The following is a 17,716-nucleotide window of genomic DNA, read 5'->3' as shown; positions in this document are numbered from 1 at the left end:
AGTTAAAAAAGGCTACAAAATACTTTTTTTTTAAATGATACTTTACCGAAACATGTTAAATGAGTATACCAATGGAAAAATCGAAATATTTCGTGGATATAACACTTACATTTAGCTATGGCGTGCAAAAACTCCTATGACGTACCTATGGCGCTAAATCTCCTACGGCGCAAATTAGTGAAACCCGGCTACCCCCCTACTCCGGTGAAAAAAAAGACAACAAACTTATGAAACTAGCTATCTGATTCCACCATATTCAGAAAGTCAAGGTAGCGAGGTCTTACTAACATACTCTAAGCACGAAGACGTATCGACCACTTCCACTAATTGCAATACAATTTGGCGTGCACTCATTCACATTTTGTCACCGGCAGCCAGAAGTGAGGGAATTGAGTACTACCGATACGCAGACAGTCTGGTAGCAACAATCAAGAAAGTTATACTTCAAACACCATGCTTGAAAAGCTTCATTGCTGTTGAATCAGCTACACATCAATAGCTTTAATCAGAAACAACAACAACAAAATTAACTTAAAAAGCGGCCTTAAAAAGTACATATCAAAAATGGGAAAAAACGCTGATGCTGTTTTGATTACGAAGTGTAACTTGGTGTATCGATGATATTTGCTAACTCTACAATGCATTGCCATATTGTATTCGGAATTTCATTAGGCCTTCCACAGACAATAAAGTCATAGAGTGAACAATTTGAACAGGAAAACCTACTTTAATCGACCGTCACAAGAGCCCCTGCCTCCATGCCGTATACCGGAAGTTGACATGTCACAGTGAGGTCGACCTAAAATACTTTGAGCATGAAAGCGGATCGACCACTAGCAACAACCCTCAATATGAAAACCAAGATGCATAAGTAGCCGATTCAGTTAGGCCTACCAGGTTTTAATATTCTGAATAAAACTAAATATAAGGCATATGATGTTTAAAATAAAACAAAACATGGACAATTAACTTAATAATTTCTTCGTGCACTTATTCACATTTATAACCGGCAACCGGAAGTGAAGAGATTGGGTGGCACTAATGTACGAAATAATGTACGAAGACGGTCTGATTGCACCATGTAACGTCATTTCCCGCGCTATTGAGTATTTTTCTCCTATAATATTAAACACAAGAAAAAATATATTTAAACTCTTGCAAATTCCACACATTTTCTTATCCAGATGAAATGAAATAATACTAATAATAATAACAGTAAAAAACAATGTTCCTTTAATAGCGTATTTTTATACCATTTCTTTCTTCAAAATTGTCACAAATATTTAACGCCTATTTTTTTCCACCAAGTCCACAAGCGGATAGTCCTTCATGGAAACAAGTTTGTATTTGCTTTTCTCCTGGGGAGACATCCTCCAACGTTTTTCTAGTAAATTGGCACGTCGTCGACTAACGCTATTGGGTAGATCTGGCACTACACTGTATCCGGAGCCCCTGGTTAGTTTGAAAGCGGCGTTCATTATGTCGTCACGGTCAAGAAGACTGCTCAGGCGAATGATGATATTCCGATTACATTCGGAACCTCCAGGAAGACGATGAACCGCTGTGAGGAGAACATTCTTTGAGAATGAATCTTTCATTTTCAGGTTTTCTGTTAAGAACTTTCTCACTGCTTTCTCAGTATTTCTTGGGGTTTCCCGTAGGTCTCCCTTCACCCCTCTTATTACCAAGTTCCACTTGCGTCCCCACATATCCAGTTTAATTCTTTTATTATCAACCGTTGTGATCTTATCCTCTATATTAGAAATGGTTTTCTCGTGTATTGTCCTTAGACTGTCATTTGTATGGTCAGCGAATTGCTCCAAGTTGGAGACTAGTTGTCTTGAGACTACCAATTTTTTCATGTAAGCCTGTTATCTGTAGGTGAAGTTTCGTGAAACACTTTCCAATGTCCTCAAATGCAAATAACTCATATAGATAATGTTTGTACAATGTACGGACTTTCAAAAGGTAAATCTTGCAGGCAAATGTATTTGTCGGAACCCAGACACTATTTAAAGAAAACAGGTAGCCCTATCAAAACAAATGCTCATCGGGGTAATACAGTTTGGTTTTGGCTTTATTTTGTTAGACATCCTATTAACAGCTAATGTCATTTAAGGACGTGCTTCCATGTGTGTTGTGTAAGAGTGCATGTGTGTATGTGTGCCGGATGCTGGCTCAGAAATACATTCTTTCATTATGTTTATTAAATCGACAACGGAGTTGGGCATTAGGTATAAAATAGCACTAATTAGTATGTAGGGAAAAGGTTGACGGGATGGTATACATTATACCAAGAGCACACCTATTTTGGAATTGATACCTCAGTTATTTGTCAAGGAGATGTATTAGTGTTTAAACTCTATAGTACATCCTATTGTATTTTACCCCCTCCAACACATACACGTATATGCACGCATACATTACACACATAAAGGCATGGCCTTATCTTGCCTTAGCTGATAATAGGACGCTAAATAAATCAACCCAAACCTTTTCTTTATCGAACCAGGTTAAATAGATACTGACACAACTGTATTCAAGCCAACTAGCAAATCTGTCTTCATGAAAAAAGCCACATGTACCCGTTACCATCCTCTTATGATTACAGTTAGTCATAAAGGTAAGGTCATTGTGAAAACGAAAGTAGATTTATAGCTCCCGATTCCTGGTAAAAAGACAATCTCGCTCGGTTATCTCGTTCACCAGGCGCCCTCCCTTTCGCAGTTCCGGTCAAACCGGTTTTTCTGTTTTTAAATGAAACATTTTTCTGGTATAAATCCAGGCGGACCTGCAACTGTTAATTCAGAACTAGCAACGCTTTGTCAATATTTGCCTGAAAGCAGCATCAGATTACTGGGTCCGTCCTTATTTTGTGAACGAACAACTTTGGTCTAACTGGTTCAACCGTTTTGATCGCGATAAACGAATGCGGCCCGGCTATGAGGAAGGATTTGATTCCTGAGCGGAGGTGAGCTCTAACCATGCACACTGGTTTTATACTCTAGTTAATATGGTAACCAAAGATATATATCTTTTTACCTACCCTTTAATGTAGGGTGTATTGTTAGATGTTTTATCGTTTTATTTCTAAAAAGCCCTTTCCGATATGCATGCTTTATATAGCACAGACACTATAGCCATTGGTATACAATTCTGTCGAAATTTATCTTGTATGTGTTTTTAATCAGTATACAACACACAAAAACATAATTGAATAAAAACACGCAATTATGTCATTGTGCAATAACATACTGGGATTTGCATAAATTATCACAAGCCTTTTTGTATACTCTTTACACTATAAAGTCTGGACGTTTGTGTACACTTATTTACTCCGTAGATATAGCCTGGACGTTTGTGAGGGCTTTTGTAGGCGAGTACGGCTTACACTTATAACTATCAATCGGTTTTATGGAGATACTTGGAAGTTAAACAATGACAACTACAGTGTACAAACCTATAATACGACAATGTGTTCCTAGCTAGTCTATGGAGGAGAGTACGGGAGAGAAAATTGTAAACAAAGAACGGTAGTGAGTTCATATTGTGTTTATATTAGATGAAATCCTTGGACATTATACTCGAAACTCCGTCAGACCCTTCTTTGAACATTTGCTAGACGATATGTGAATCTACGCGAATTTGTTTTGCACGGTTGTGACTTTTGAGGTGTTTTTACCTTGGCACTGAGCACTTTGTCCATCCATGCATGAAATCGTCGATTATACATGTCCTGTATACATGTATATACCCGTAGTCGATATGTCCCGAGTACATTGTATTATGCGGTTACGTCGATTGCTCGCTGTCACTCGGTATTACTAGTACTGTCATATAATGGTGACAAGGAGCAAGAAATAGGATAAAGACAACAAACCAAGCAGCGCCCGATGAGAACAATGGACGATGTTTGGTCAAAAATGAGGCTGAAGGTTATCGGAGTCGGTTTTTTCCCCGAAAGTTTCTGCGTTTTATTGAAAATCATTTTACCTCACTTGTGATAGATATTTTACTCAGAAACAGAATGAAGAAAATGGCTACAGAAGTCTTTATAATTTTAGATGGGTTAGCTCCAGAATTTTTAAATGATTTGATTGTTAAGAATAATCTTGAATATAATATCCAGCAAGGAACACCATTCAGGTACCTAGAGTTAACACAACAAGGTATGGAAAAAAGTCTTTTCGCTTTGAGGCTGCCCAAGTGTGGAACAGTTTGCCGAATGAACTGAGGAATGTAGAAAATGTCCAGAGCTTTCGCAGACTGCTGCTCACTTGGGTCTGCCAGTTGGGTTCCTGTGCCATATGTAACTAGTCTTGTTTGTTTTCCAACCTTTTTATCATTCTATACTTGGTTTTTACCATGTCTTGTGATACCATGTCTTGTTATACCATGTCTTGTGCTACCATGCTTCTATGCTTTTAATTCCTTTCATTTTTTTTATTAGTGCTCTGATTTACGCATTGTGTGACTTACTCAATGCTTGTCAAGTCATCTTTTAATTTATGCTATATTAGCATATATTCGGTCAATTCTTAACTCATGCCATATTGGCATTTATGTAAATACTGAACCATGGTTTCTTAGTTTGTGAGCATGTGGCATGTATCTTTTGTGCAGCATCAATTTTAATATAGATTCTTATTTATACTTTGTTCTGTACGTGTTCTGTAAGTTTTTAATTACTGCATGCTGTGATTTTTTCTCTCTCTTGTCTGTGTGTGTATAAACCTTGGTATATGCCTGTTTGTTTTCTGCATGTTGTCTAATATATCCTATTTTTATACCTTTGTTTGTCGTAATAATAGCGCTACAGAGCTAATGTTCCCATTACATACGACTCTTAATAAAAATTCTTGTATCTTGTAAAGTCAACATCTTAAAACAGTCAATGAATGACAAAAAAGATATTTACAAAAAAAGCAATTGATTCGTATTTATATTCATTAATTAACGTCACAATTAACACAAATAAAAACAGAAAGAACTTCTAGTGTAAATCTTGAATATGAAGATTGATGCTTAATTTGTACAACTGTCATAAGTTTAATCGAAGTAATTATGACCGAACGTAATAAGCTGCTAAATGAGAAATATGTTTATCGCAGCATTGCGTCAAATATCATGGATATGTATCAAATTATATGTATAAAATATGTAAATAATATGTGTGCCGTTACAGTCAGTACCGTCATTGCTGTGACTGAAAAAGTATTAAGGGTGGCAGAGTTATTTCCCTTTGTCCATTGTAAACAGCATCTGTATCGGTGTGTTAATAAGAACTCTTTTAGGTAAAAATGCGAAAATGTAGATTTCACGATCAAGACACACAGAATGCGGTCGGCCATTGTAAAAGCTCTTCTTCTTTTCTGGAAGTTCGTGATACCAAAATGTAAGTTTTGTAATGATTAACATGTTATTTTACTGTGTAATTGAGACTGTTATGCTATTGTCATAGAGATGTAAAGATGTTAACCCTGGCATTGTCGCGATAAACATTGCCATATGTGGTTAATTCCGTCAGTTTAGTCAGTCATGTCGACCAATTACATTGTCAATGATAATTCATACAATTCTTGGGTCGAATTGACCTTTGGCGAATTATTAGTGACATCATTAGGGAGAGTTAATACTGTAATAATTACTGTTAAATATACTAATAGAAATCCATTTCTATGTGTTGAAGTCCTTTACTTCAATACAACAATAAATTGCCACGCTATAAAAATGCGGCAGACTTCGTTTTTTTGTGTGTGTATCATGGCCGAAACGTGCCGGCACAATATGTAATAGTTATATGTATAAAATAATAAACAAAAGATTTGTGAAACTTTAGAAACTTTGAAATAAGTGATATCTAAAAGTAAGACTTACGCCGTTTGGACCGATTTTTCACTTTGGGATAAAGTTTTTCGAGTTTTCATACTCGGAATTATCAGAATTTTTATAACTAAGATTCAAAAAGAGTTTTGGCCAGGACCGGTGAAATACTTCGAATTCAACGGAGTCTTCGAGTTATACGAGTTCCAGATAACGAGGTTCAAATGTAGTTGGAAATAACAGTGAGATCAACGGAAAGCCAGTTAGAATTGAAATATAAATTGACATGATAGAGGCTAAATGACCCAGACGTGATCCGATGAAAGAAACAATATCAAGGCAACAGAAGGAAATTCACGACCTTAGCCGACAGTTGGATCAGGGCAGCAGTTTTTAACTCGATAAAACTAAACGAAACCCGCTTGGGAGCATGCGAATAAATACGTAAAATCATTCCCCAGTCGATTGGAGGGGTTTTAACATCTTTTGTAGAATTGGTCGTACAGGGTTTAATGCCCTATCAAAAGCTAAGGTCATTAAAGGACGTGAGCCAATGAGACAGGGTAGGTTGGTGTAAGTACACATACACAACACACATCGAGGCCGGTCCAGATATGACCTTGGCTGTTGATAGGACGTTTAACAAAATAAAACCAAACACAATCATAGTAATTAGTGTTAGAGTAATCCCGTAAAAATCTACAAACTGAAAACGTCGTGAAATCGATAAAAATGAATAGCTTCGATAATATGAAGATTTCAACAAGACCTTAGATTACTGTAAGCATTATACTTGCAGTCGAATGTATATTACCCGAATAACATACGGTTAAACTCGCTTTTTCAAGAAGATTTCATAAGAGGAGTTTCTGCTACCAGAATCATGATTTCTCACAAGATAACATTCATATCTATAACACAGAATCATGAATCAATAAGGTAAAAATTTCGCACCCGAGCAAATCATTGGAATGTATATAGTACACACTTACAACTGCATTTATGACCCCGTGATCTTAAGCGTACGTATTTTCATGTTGCAGAAATATTGCCCTCCGCGCCAAGATGGAAGACACTATTCTGCAAGAAGGAACGAAACTGATTGATCAGCTGACGGAAACAGTTGGACCAAGTGCGCGCGAGATGGAAGAAGACGCTCTTCTGCAAGAGCGAACGAAACTGATAGCTCAGCTAAAGGAAACAGTTGGAACCAGTGGAACTGGGAACGGAAGTCCACCCCTTAATATTGTCTTCATCGGGATTCCTGGATGTGGAAAATCCTCCTTCATAAATTCTTTCGCAGCCTCCGTTGCAGATAAATGCTGGCAAGAATACGCCTACAGTGGAAGGAAATCTGGAGCGACTCACCAAAATACTGTCAGATTTCAAAGGTCTAAGTATATTTTTCTTCTATAAATAACAAGAACTAAAGGGGGGGGGGGGGCAAATCTTCATTCAGACAAGTTGAGTCCTCCTGTTCAAATGTTGATCTACACAAACTAAGGTTAAAATGTCTTATATCTGATGCGGAAGGAGAAGGGTTTCAAATATCGAGCTTCACAGTTAGAAAGAGAAAGAAACATAGAAATCCCAAATATCGCAATGGGTGCAGCAGATATATTTTGGTTGCTTTTGTGTCCTAAGGTACAGTGCACAAAAGCGAATACCATATTCTGCAGGAGGTTCCGACACCAGTCGCCACTTACGATCATGCAGTGGTAAACGTGTATTCTTTCCTCTATTCCAGACTTGCAGGAGTGTTGTAACGGACGGAAGATTCCAAAACCATAAAACGTCCCGGGACGTTTGGTTTTAGTTTGGTTTAATTTTGGTTAACGTTCTATTAACAGCTAAGGTCATTTAAGGACGTGCCTCCATGTGTGCAGCGTATGTGTGCTTGCGTGTGTATATGCAGGAGACAGGATATGTTGGGTTGTTACCTCCTTGTGATCGCGCAGATATGACGTCGACTTGATAGTGCTATCTAACTGAAATACCATGCCGAAGGCACCGAACACAGCATTCCGCCCGGTCACATTATACTGACAACGGGTGAACCAGTGTGTTACCGATTCTCCCTAATGCTGAACGTTAAACAGGGATAACAACTTACATTTTGAAGGACTTTTGTATGTCTCGGTCTGGGTACATAACCTATTGCATTCCTCACCTGGGCGAACGCTCAACATTAAAGCCAGAAGTGAGGTGTTGCTATACAAGGCGCTCGAAAATAAAAGGTAAAAAGATAAAGTTCCCAAATGTTGCTATGGGTACAGCAGATTTTTTTGGTCGCTATATTTACGTTTATATTTTGAATATTTCTAATGTTCTAATCCAAAACGGAAATGATACTCAAGGAACGTAAAATAAAAATGTTTTGGTTTTTGTTAAGGTAATAGGATTGTGTCACCATTTCTCAGCAGAATTTCTTCAAATTTTGTAGTTATATTCCTTTAAAGTAAAGAAAAAATTTCTGCCACAAAAAAAATATAGGTTGTCAGATTTTTAAGGATTTTAAATGGAAATTTAGGTAAAAAGGAGTGAATTTTGAAAATCAAATGAAAGACACAATATTTTTACAAAAAAATGTCAATAAAAATGATACTGACATATATATTAGTATTGAATTAATGTATATCAATTTAATAGATGCTGAAATTGTGTAAAATTAATTCTCTATACACGATATAAAAATTGACATTTTATAATACACCATATACACATAGTAATTGCAGGTAAGAGTTATCGTTCTTGAAAAACTTCACAATAGTGAAATAGGTAGCCGGTTTCCTGAAGTAAAGAAAAAATTGACACATGTGATTCATTGATAAAAAATTTTCTGAATTAATGCCTGGATTGCTTTGAAATACTTTAATATTGAGAGAACACACTGTTCTGTCAATGATAAACATACAATATTCATCAGTTAAATATTAAACATTAGACTTTTCGGAAATTGTGATACTCTCTCCCTACATTGGATTTTCAACTAGGGATGTACTTCCTGTTTCCGTTTATCAATACACTCCAATGACCTTAATAGCGTTTGCAGTCCTGTTTACGACTAAGGTAATTAAAAGGGGGTTTAATAAAAAGTAGGTGTTGTTGTTGTTCAGGATCGAACGTTCTATCAACAGCTAAGGTAATTTAAGGACGTGCCTCCATGTGTGCCGGAATGTATCAAGTGTTACAGCTTAATTATCAGTGGCAAAAGGCACATTGCACGAATACATACAGGTGACAATAGGTCAGATTGTTATGCCAACTTGCATCATTCACAAAGTACAAAATGAGGAAGTAGTTAATTATTCTCACTTATTCTTGTATTGATGTGTAATTGTTAAAAGTATCTTGAGTGAAATTATTTGTTTTCAGTGATATTGGAACGAAGGAAATGCCATTTTGCTTCCCACCTTTGACATCAATTTATATTGGTTTCTTCATGCAGTACAAAATGCTGATCAGTGAGTGGCTAATATGGTAAACAATCCATGCACACTTTCTGAAATAGCAATTTTTGGGTTGTGAACGTTGACAGACGAACCACGAACCACGGACGCCACCCCAGTAATGTTTTTTTCTTTCTTTTTTTGTCTGTAGTGTTGAAGCTTCCAACTATGGAACGTCTCCTAGTCTAAGCGACTATTCCCTGCCAACTCTGATTGACCTGACGGGGTTTGAAAGCCAAGACGAAGAAATCACAAAGGAGGTTCTCCGACTGATATTTTACGGTAAATTAAGGAACGCAAGTAACGTAAAGTCAGTTTACAGATTTGGAAAGACCTTCGGTGTCTGGGCACTGCGTTTGTGGTATGGCGTTTTATACCCAGAAAACCATTTCAAGGTTGATCGTGTTGTTATAGTGACCTCGGCGAACGAGGAGGTGCCGGATGGACTTGTCAATAGTGTTATGGAGGTAGTCCGGCCCACGGACGACGTCTACAATAGAGGTGAGTATATTAGCGCTTTAGTTTAACCCTTTCGCCGCTAAAGACCAACATGGACTCATCCATATCAATGCATGGTAGAGTTTACTGAAGTTGCAGGGGTAAAAGGGTTAAAGGATATTTTATCCCGATTCCAGTCATTTTATAAAAAAATAATAACAAATTTAACTTTTAAATTCACGCTATCTTTAAACACGAGAGTCATAAAAAAAATCTCCTAGCCATATCATTGGTTTCGTTTTCATTTTGTCACCTCACCGTGGTCCGTCCTTCAATTTTTCTTTTAAAATACTACTTGTGATGAACAGCTTAGTGCGTTTTTAATAAATCTGGCCTGGAGTATCCTTTGGCAAAACATATTTTTTACAAATGTAATCGAGTCAGGCCCGGACATACCAAAGTCCTTAGAATTGGTAGTTGTTATTCCCTGCTTAACGTTCAGCATTTAGGGGAATGGCAACAACTGGTTCACTTTGAATATCTGAATTCCTTCTTCGGTAAGAAGGCATTTCAACCAAGTTAGTCTAGATCGATCCTTTAGCAAAGAAGGCTTAATTGTATGTAAATGGATGCTGTGAAACAGGGGCGATTCCTTTACGGCCTATCAACACAGGTTGAGTCATTAGGGCTAACAAATTGTCAACAAAAATAATAGCAAAATATAAACATCAAAATAAACTTTGAGGTAAAAGACTAACGTTAATTGAATATTGAAAGTGGCTATGATGACTCATATTTTATTGAAAAGACAAACAGCTTTCAGTTGGCCTAAAAGTGTACGGACAGGTGTTTTTTTTTCAAAAAATATTTAAGACATGTAACGTTATTATAGAAATGTTCTCGAGTTGAAAGAAGGTCGCCAAAATCTTATATAAAATATTATACTGTAAATGGTTCCTGACACGCTATGCATTGAGGCTGGTCGTCATGCGTCGGTAAATAACTTGAGGTTATGTATGAATGACCCATCCGGAAACGGTTTAAGACCATCTGGTTTCGGCGCCTCTCTCTGTACACCCCTGAAGGTCGGGGATCGAGAAAAGTATACACCTGCTGTTTCCCATTGCAAGTTTCGTAAGAGGCGACAACTTTGTGGAACCCCGGTAGAGTTGGGAAATTGCGTTTGTGCCCTCTACTAGGGGACACAAAAGCGACCCATTGCAACATTTGGGAACTTTATCTTTCTTTCTAAATCTATTTACTTTTTATGTCCAAGCACATTGCTTGGCAACACCTCAAACAAGAGGCACAGTGGCATAAGCGGTCACCTACGTTATATTAAAGGTACTGGTAGCTCAATTTCATTGTTGAGATGTGATGTTGAAATCAACATGTAAACTAAGTGAAATACAATACTTGTCATGTCATCAAAGGATTGGAATTTTTAAAAACAATATTGGTAAAGTTTTCATTTAGGGGCGGCCCCGCCCTGGCCCCTGGGGTTTGGGTAGGAATCCTAATTTTACATTTTGATGCCATTTTACCTCCAAGAATAATTCTCACCAAGGAAGAATAATTTCCTACAGGAAATTGTCAAAATATACCCAAAAGTGCTAGTTCCCTATATAAACTATAATAAACTTTACCCCCTCCCCGAGGGAAAACGGATGTTCCGGGGTCCTAAAATTTACAATTTAAATAAAGCGCCTGACGATCTTTCCATCAATGCACAGAATATGACTGTAGTACCTCTGAGTCTGGAGAAGAAGATTTTTTAAAATGTTGGTTAATTCTTATTTGGGGCCCCGCCCTGGCCCCAGTGGTTGGGGTAGGAATCCCAATTTACAATTTTGTAGCATCATCTACCAAGGATGATTCTGGAAGCTTCATGCACTGGTTCTTGTGAAAATGTCGAAAATGTAAAAAGTCTACGCACGACGGACGGAAAGCGATCAGAATAGGTCACTTGAGCAAAGCTCAGGTGACCTAAAAATTGGCAGAAATTTACAGTGATTAAAACAAAACGGCATGAATTTAAAGTGATTTTTTTTACGAGTTATTGAAATTACATTCCTAACGGCCCATAAACACCAAAGGTTACAAAAGGTTAAAACGTGATAAAAATGCCATTAATTACGACACAATTATGTTGTAAATACGAGATAGGCGAAAAATTCGACAAAGAGAAGTTTTTGTTCATGTCTGTTTATACGTTCTACCCTAGTAACGCCATATTGCGCTTTGGAAGCCAGAAAGCTAATGTGAAAATGCATGAATTGATAAAATAGGACTTTTTAATTATAAACTTACTAAATCAATATGATTAAAATTCTGTTTAGAAATTCCTGTCTTTGGAGTGATGACAGGGATCGACGTTGTCGACGAATCTCGTACAGAAGTGTTTGAGGAGAGAACAATTAACTTCATGAACTCGTTGGCTCTGGTTGGCGCTGGCCATAGATTTCTGCAGTGTGTGAATTACTGCGATGAAATTGACCCAACCAAGAAGCGAATAAGCCAAACTTTACCGCATATTGACGTCCCTATCCTAAACTTCATGAACGTGGCAAGTATAATAAACTACAGTTTAGTTTGGTTTTATAGGTTGATTTATGGACATGCTTCCATGTACGTTTTGGATGCATGAATGTGTGCCGGAGTCAGGGTATATTTGATTCCTGAAAGATACTTTCAACATGCTTTTCTTCAATTTTTGGAGTGTTATATTTATTAATGAATGTTTTACGTACATGCCAGGAACAGTTTTTAATTGTCCACGCAAACGCAATGCATTCTTGGTAAAAGAAAATTTATTTGACTTCGGTTTAATTTAAGTCATTTAAGGACGTGTTTCAATGAATGTAATACATGCGTGTGTATTTAGGTGCATTTACCTACCTGTGATGGCGTGATCAGATGCTGACTTTCTGTATGTAGAGTCCTCACTGACAACAAGTCTTGTTTTTGCTTTAAAAAAGGTATGTGGAAGGCAGTATGGCGTCGTCAACTCGGAGGAAAGCTATCGTGATGTCTTGAAATCACGACTGAGACACCAGATACGGTGTTGGGTTGTGAATCTTTGCAAACGTGCCACGACATCATTCACTAATTCTACAAGAGGTCCAGTGGTTCCAGCCAACCCTCTAGGTGTTGACATGTCCACCATTCTACTCGGTGCTTTTGTATGCCTTTTGTTTTATGTATTATTTTCTATTGTTTTTCTGTAGTTGGTGAAATATTTTCCATCGAAAACGTTTGCAACTGTTACTGCGATATCAGAGGCAATATGTGGCAACTTAACTGCAAAGTGAGTCATCGGTTTTTAAAATTATCTTTGCAAACTTACAATATTAAAGCATTTATAGCAGTGATCTTGATTCACTAAGATTATTTTAACTGAATCATCTATTAAATGTATCAAACAGATTTAAGATTTTTGTTAAACTTACCATCGACTATGAAATTTCAAATGATTCCGACCATTAGTAGGCCTAATAGGTCGTACATTTGTAGTTATTGGTATTTCTGTTAGAATATGTAGTAATGTGTTTCACAGCTTAAGCACATAGCTCAGGCGCGGGTTTAGGATACAGGGGTTGCGGATGGGAGGGTAAACGTGGATGTTTTTGTATGGGATCTGGCAACGAAACCTTGCTTTATACAGCCTCGATTAGGAATCAAGAGGACATGGTTTTGTAAAAAAAATGTGAATGAGTCAATTAATAAACATATATGTATATATCACCTGATCACAAAATATTGAATTAGGTCGATAAGTGTGGGATTTCCTCAATATCAGATGTAACTTTGATAAATCCTAGACTAATATTGTGTATAACACTTGTTATTGTTTATCGCTGCTACAATTGTGTTATATGTGCTATTATTAAGTAATTTGCAGAATGATTTATCTGAAGGAGTTCCATTTCCTCTGCCAAGCTTTTCATAAGTCCACGTATTTGTTCGACATGCTAATCATCTTGTTTTAGCATGCTACCCAAACATATCAGAAATATCCTCCGCCATTGTAATATTGTAATTCTACTTGAACATGAAAGCTTGTTGAATTATTACAGGGAGCAAACATTTACTAAAAGATATATTCCATTTTAGAGAACACGCCAAACATCCGGAAGAATGTTTGGGGAGGACTTGGATAGGCTTACCTGTTGTCCAATCCATTTGTTTTCTAAACAGTACATGGTGTTGAAATGAAACATTCGGAAACCATCTAAAATCGTTTCTAACTGTTCGTTTGGTATTGGGCTCGGTTGACAAATAACTTTCTCTAACAGCACTAAGGAGAAAACGTTGAGTAATGATAGTCACTTTTTTCCTGACGAATAGTTATACCCGTACGAGTTAAGAACAAATCCATGAAACTTTCTTTCTCTGTTAATACTGGTTCGCATAGCAAGATCTGTTTAACCACCTAAATAAATCGATGAAAAGATTTATATATCAGCGTTTTATCGTTTTTATTGAAAAAGAACCAAACCCTATTCAAATTGTTCGCAATTAGCTGCATTAATTTATTTCAGTTCGTGACGAAGCATTACATTTACACTTAAAGTATAAAATTGACCCCTTTTTCCCGAAACAGGAGGCCCAGGGGCCTGTATCGCTCACCTGGATAATAAGCAAACATAGGGAAAAAATCTCCGCACTGACCCTCTGCTCTCACGGGGACACAATTACTTTTTTACAAAATTTATTCAAAATTCAACAACCTCATATAGCGCTACCTTTTCATTTCAACAAATTTTATTGACAAATGTAATAGTCAAATGGATTGAATAACAGGCAAGCCTATATACATTCTTTCCAGGAGTGCCTCTAGATTTGATCGAAGATTTATACAATGTAGTTACAATAATAATTAACTTATTTAAGAATACTTTGAAATAAAATATTATATATATATCTACATGTATAAAGAGTAATACTAATTAAAGGATGAGGGGAGATAACTCCAACATGATAAACACAATGGGGATGAACTCATAGGACATCACAAAATCAATACACGAACAACTCGCAATCATACATCCAACACTCATAGTTATTTTCTAATTAAATGAAGCATAGTCACAGTCAGTATATCATATGTACAGTAAGAGTAGACTTTGACCAAAAGTCCATGTGCATGTATGTACACAGGTCATTGCTTCTAATACTGTTTATATATAGTAAATGATCACAAATTTAAATAATGTGACAGAAAGGCAATATATTAATACGTATATATTAATATTAGATTCAATAGAGTATAAACAAAATATAACAAACTTGCTCAGCTGTAATCTCGTCTATCATTATGCATCTAAAAAGTTTATACTTTGTTATTCCAATTATAAATTAAGATTAAAATAAGACATATATATATATATATTATTTACATTACCTCAATGTAATGCATCATGGCTTTCTACGTTATATAAAAAAACGTCTAGTTGTTCCAATTAAAATCTGAATGTGACCTAGCATATGTCTGTTTATATAAAGATCACATGTAGGACAACCTTGAAAAATATATTTAAATCAATATGGTTATGATTTATAATATTATTTAATGAAGTAAGCAGAACATTTGTTGTTCAATATACAGTGGACAATTGGAAAATAATGAGAGGCTATTTCGTTACTCATTTAAATTACTACAGGAGTTTTTGAATTGGCAAAGAATAATATTTACTCTTCTTTCACCGTCGTTTTTAGAAATTGTAGTTACTTCACTGTTATTAACTTTATCGTTATTTTGTAATTTTGTTTACAGAGCAAGAGATGGATAGTTCAATATCAGTATCCATAGTGTTTACATTGCGGCACATAAAGGGGAAAACTGTCAAAATAGTTATTAGTTCTACACATAGGCGGGTAAAAGAGTATGGTTTTTCTTAGAGAGGAGGGATTGTTATTATGATTGTTAATAAAAGGATTTGTGACTTCTTGTAAGTATTGAGGTGAGAGTCCATGCATTATCTTAAACATCATCATTTGTTTATGTTTATACATTCTTGCAGACAGTGTTTCCCAACCAATTCCATTATAGATTTTATTGTGTGATGTCCCTGAAGAGGAACAGTTATAACCCTAGCTGCTTCTTATTGTACAGATTCAAGTAGGTCAATAGATTGTAAGGTACAAGTATCCCATATTATGTCTGCATACTCCGAAATTGTCTTATAAATGCAAATAATTTTTAATTAGTGTTTTACGACCTACCTTAGAATAGATATTACGAAGAATATTTAATCTGTTGTATGCTTTTTCATATACTTAGTATAATCTGTATGTGCTGTTTCCACGATGCGTCGTCTATAAAAGTTCGTCGTAAAGTTTTATGTGTTTTTGAATCAGTGATTTTATTGTTTTAGAAGGATATTGGGAGTTATACGTGGTTATGTTTTCTAGAAAATATAAATGACTTAGTTTTATTTGGGTTGAAATTTATATCCCATATATACTAATGTTTGCAGTGTCATGCGAGAGTTCCTGGGCTGCCTGAACTGTATTTGTGTCTATGATTACATACAGAGAAGTGTCATCTGCAAAAAGTTTAATATTTGTAGAAACATTGTCAGTAATATCATTGATATAGGAAGAAACAGAAGTAATCCAAGAATAGATCCCTGAGGTACCTGCATTTATAGTCCTAAACTGATAGTGATAACCTTCAGTGCCAACTCTTTGCATTATGTCTGTTAAATCTTTTCAAACCAGAGTAGCAAATTACCACCAACACATGTCCTCAGTTTATGAATTAGACCTTTATGCCAAACCCTATCAAATGCTTTGCTAATATCACAGAAAATATTTTTAAGTTCCTTACCCTGGTCTATATCACTTACTATTTCATTATATATAAACAAGAGTTGATTAACTGTTAAATCACCAGGTGTAAATCCAGATTTTTATTATAATAAAAAAACAAAAAAAAACCAACAATCCAGATTGGTGCTTATAATGATTATAGAAATCTCCAACAGATAGTTATAAAGATATTAAAACACGATTTTTACCAAAATGTTACTAAAGCATGAAATTACTGAAATAGGTCTGTAGCTACCTTTAATTTTATTGAACATTTTTATGAGAGAATCGTGAGAGTATATGTATTGTTGTACTTGTTTGTGTTTAAATTTGTATTTAAATTTGTATTTCTTTAATAAATGTTTACTGTAAAGGTGTGTGTTAACGTATCTTATGCTTCATAGTTATTTTTAAACTATTTAGATCCAGGGAGTCATTAGGGTACTTGGTTTAGTCATACCATAGAATTTGCTTGGGGCTTGTAAAATAGCAATTCAATTAAAATAGTCGTTCTCTCCTTGTGAAGAGCCAATAGTCTTGAGCCGGGGCGAAGACAGTTGCAATATTTCGTGAGATAACACAGCGCCAGTGAGTCAGTTTCACAAATAACACATTCTTGTCGCTTTTAATTTACACAATACATCGCATGCAATTATTATACGTATCATTGTATATAAATCTCATGAGATATTTATGTTAACAGTTAGATTTAAATACATATAAGCATGTTTAATAAGAGTATGCACGCACTGAGAGGGTGTGGGAGGGAGAATTTTTAAACCACTCAAAGTACGCTATAAGTAGGTTTAAACGTAAAAAGGCAACTTCTTTATAACGTTGATTGAGGTGTTGTTTGGAAGATGCTATTGATTAACAATAAATGTCTGTATTGGTATTCCAACGGAGTTAGGTAAATAAAGCGAGAATGAACCTTTTCTCCGCAGCTGGAATGACCTTTTTGTTAGATAGAAGTTCACCGACGCCTGCCGCTACAGTTAAGGATTTCTTTAGTATTGATTTAAAACATCAGGAAAACAATGTCTTCGCAAGTTTTTAACATGAATCATTCATAAGGACAACCAAACTATCTTTTCATGAGGAATATTGTGGCAATGGTTATAAAAATCTTACTCCACTAAATTGTCCCTTTAAGCAGTTGAAGGCTATGCAGTTTTTCAATGCCTATTTCAGCA

The 17,716-nt window shown here is 35.9% G+C and overlaps 2 protein-coding genes across 2 annotated transcripts in view; both read left to right on the top strand.

The window, feature by feature from the left end:
- Window positions 1–2,846: 2,846 nt before the first annotated feature.
- Window positions 2,847–17,716, top strand: part of LOC110455151 (secretory phospholipase A2 receptor-like) — a 50,721-nt gene continuing 35,851 nt past the window's right edge. The window contains exon 1 of the mRNA XM_021505116.1: window positions 2,847–2,971. Within this exon, the coding sequence (XP_021360791.1) occupies window positions 2,943–2,971 (29 nt within the window). The 5' untranslated portion in view covers window positions 2,847–2,942. The remainder of the gene's footprint in view (window positions 2,972–17,716) is intronic.
- LOC110455152 lies at window positions 2,938–14,304 on the top strand. The gene is made up of 5 exons (XM_021505117.1): window positions 2,938–3,016; window positions 6,867–7,214; window positions 9,424–9,773; window positions 12,050–12,276; window positions 12,689–14,304. Exons 2-5 carry the CDS (start codon window positions 6,889–6,891, stop codon window positions 12,935–12,937), a joined length of 1,152 nt encoding a protein of 383 aa, XP_021360792.1. The 5' UTR covers window positions 2,938–3,016; window positions 6,867–6,888; the 3' UTR covers window positions 12,938–14,304.

Source organism: Mizuhopecten yessoensis, unplaced genomic scaffold, assembly GCF_002113885.1.
Source record: "Mizuhopecten yessoensis strain PY_sf001 unplaced genomic scaffold, ASM211388v2 scaffold8149, whole genome shotgun sequence".
NCBI classification, from domain to species: Eukaryota; Metazoa; Mollusca; class Bivalvia; order Pectinida; family Pectinidae; genus Mizuhopecten; species Mizuhopecten yessoensis.
Note: the sequence above shows the minus strand (reverse complement) of the source record. Positions and strands in the feature narration are given on the sequence as shown.

Excerpts from the sequence above, each read along its gene's own strand:
- LOC110455152 (XM_021505117.1), top strand. The coding sequence starts at position 6,889 with ATGGAAGACACTATTCTGCAAGAAGGAACGAAACTGATTGATCAGCTG. Across the intron at positions 7,215-9,423 it reads AATACTGTCAGATTTCAAAG|TGTTGAAGCTTCCAACTATG; the intron begins GTCTAAGTATAT and ends TTTTGTCTGTAG. Across the intron at positions 12,277-12,688 it reads TCCTAAACTTCATGAACGTG|GTATGTGGAAGGCAGTATGG; the intron begins GCAAGTATAATA and ends GCTTTAAAAAAG.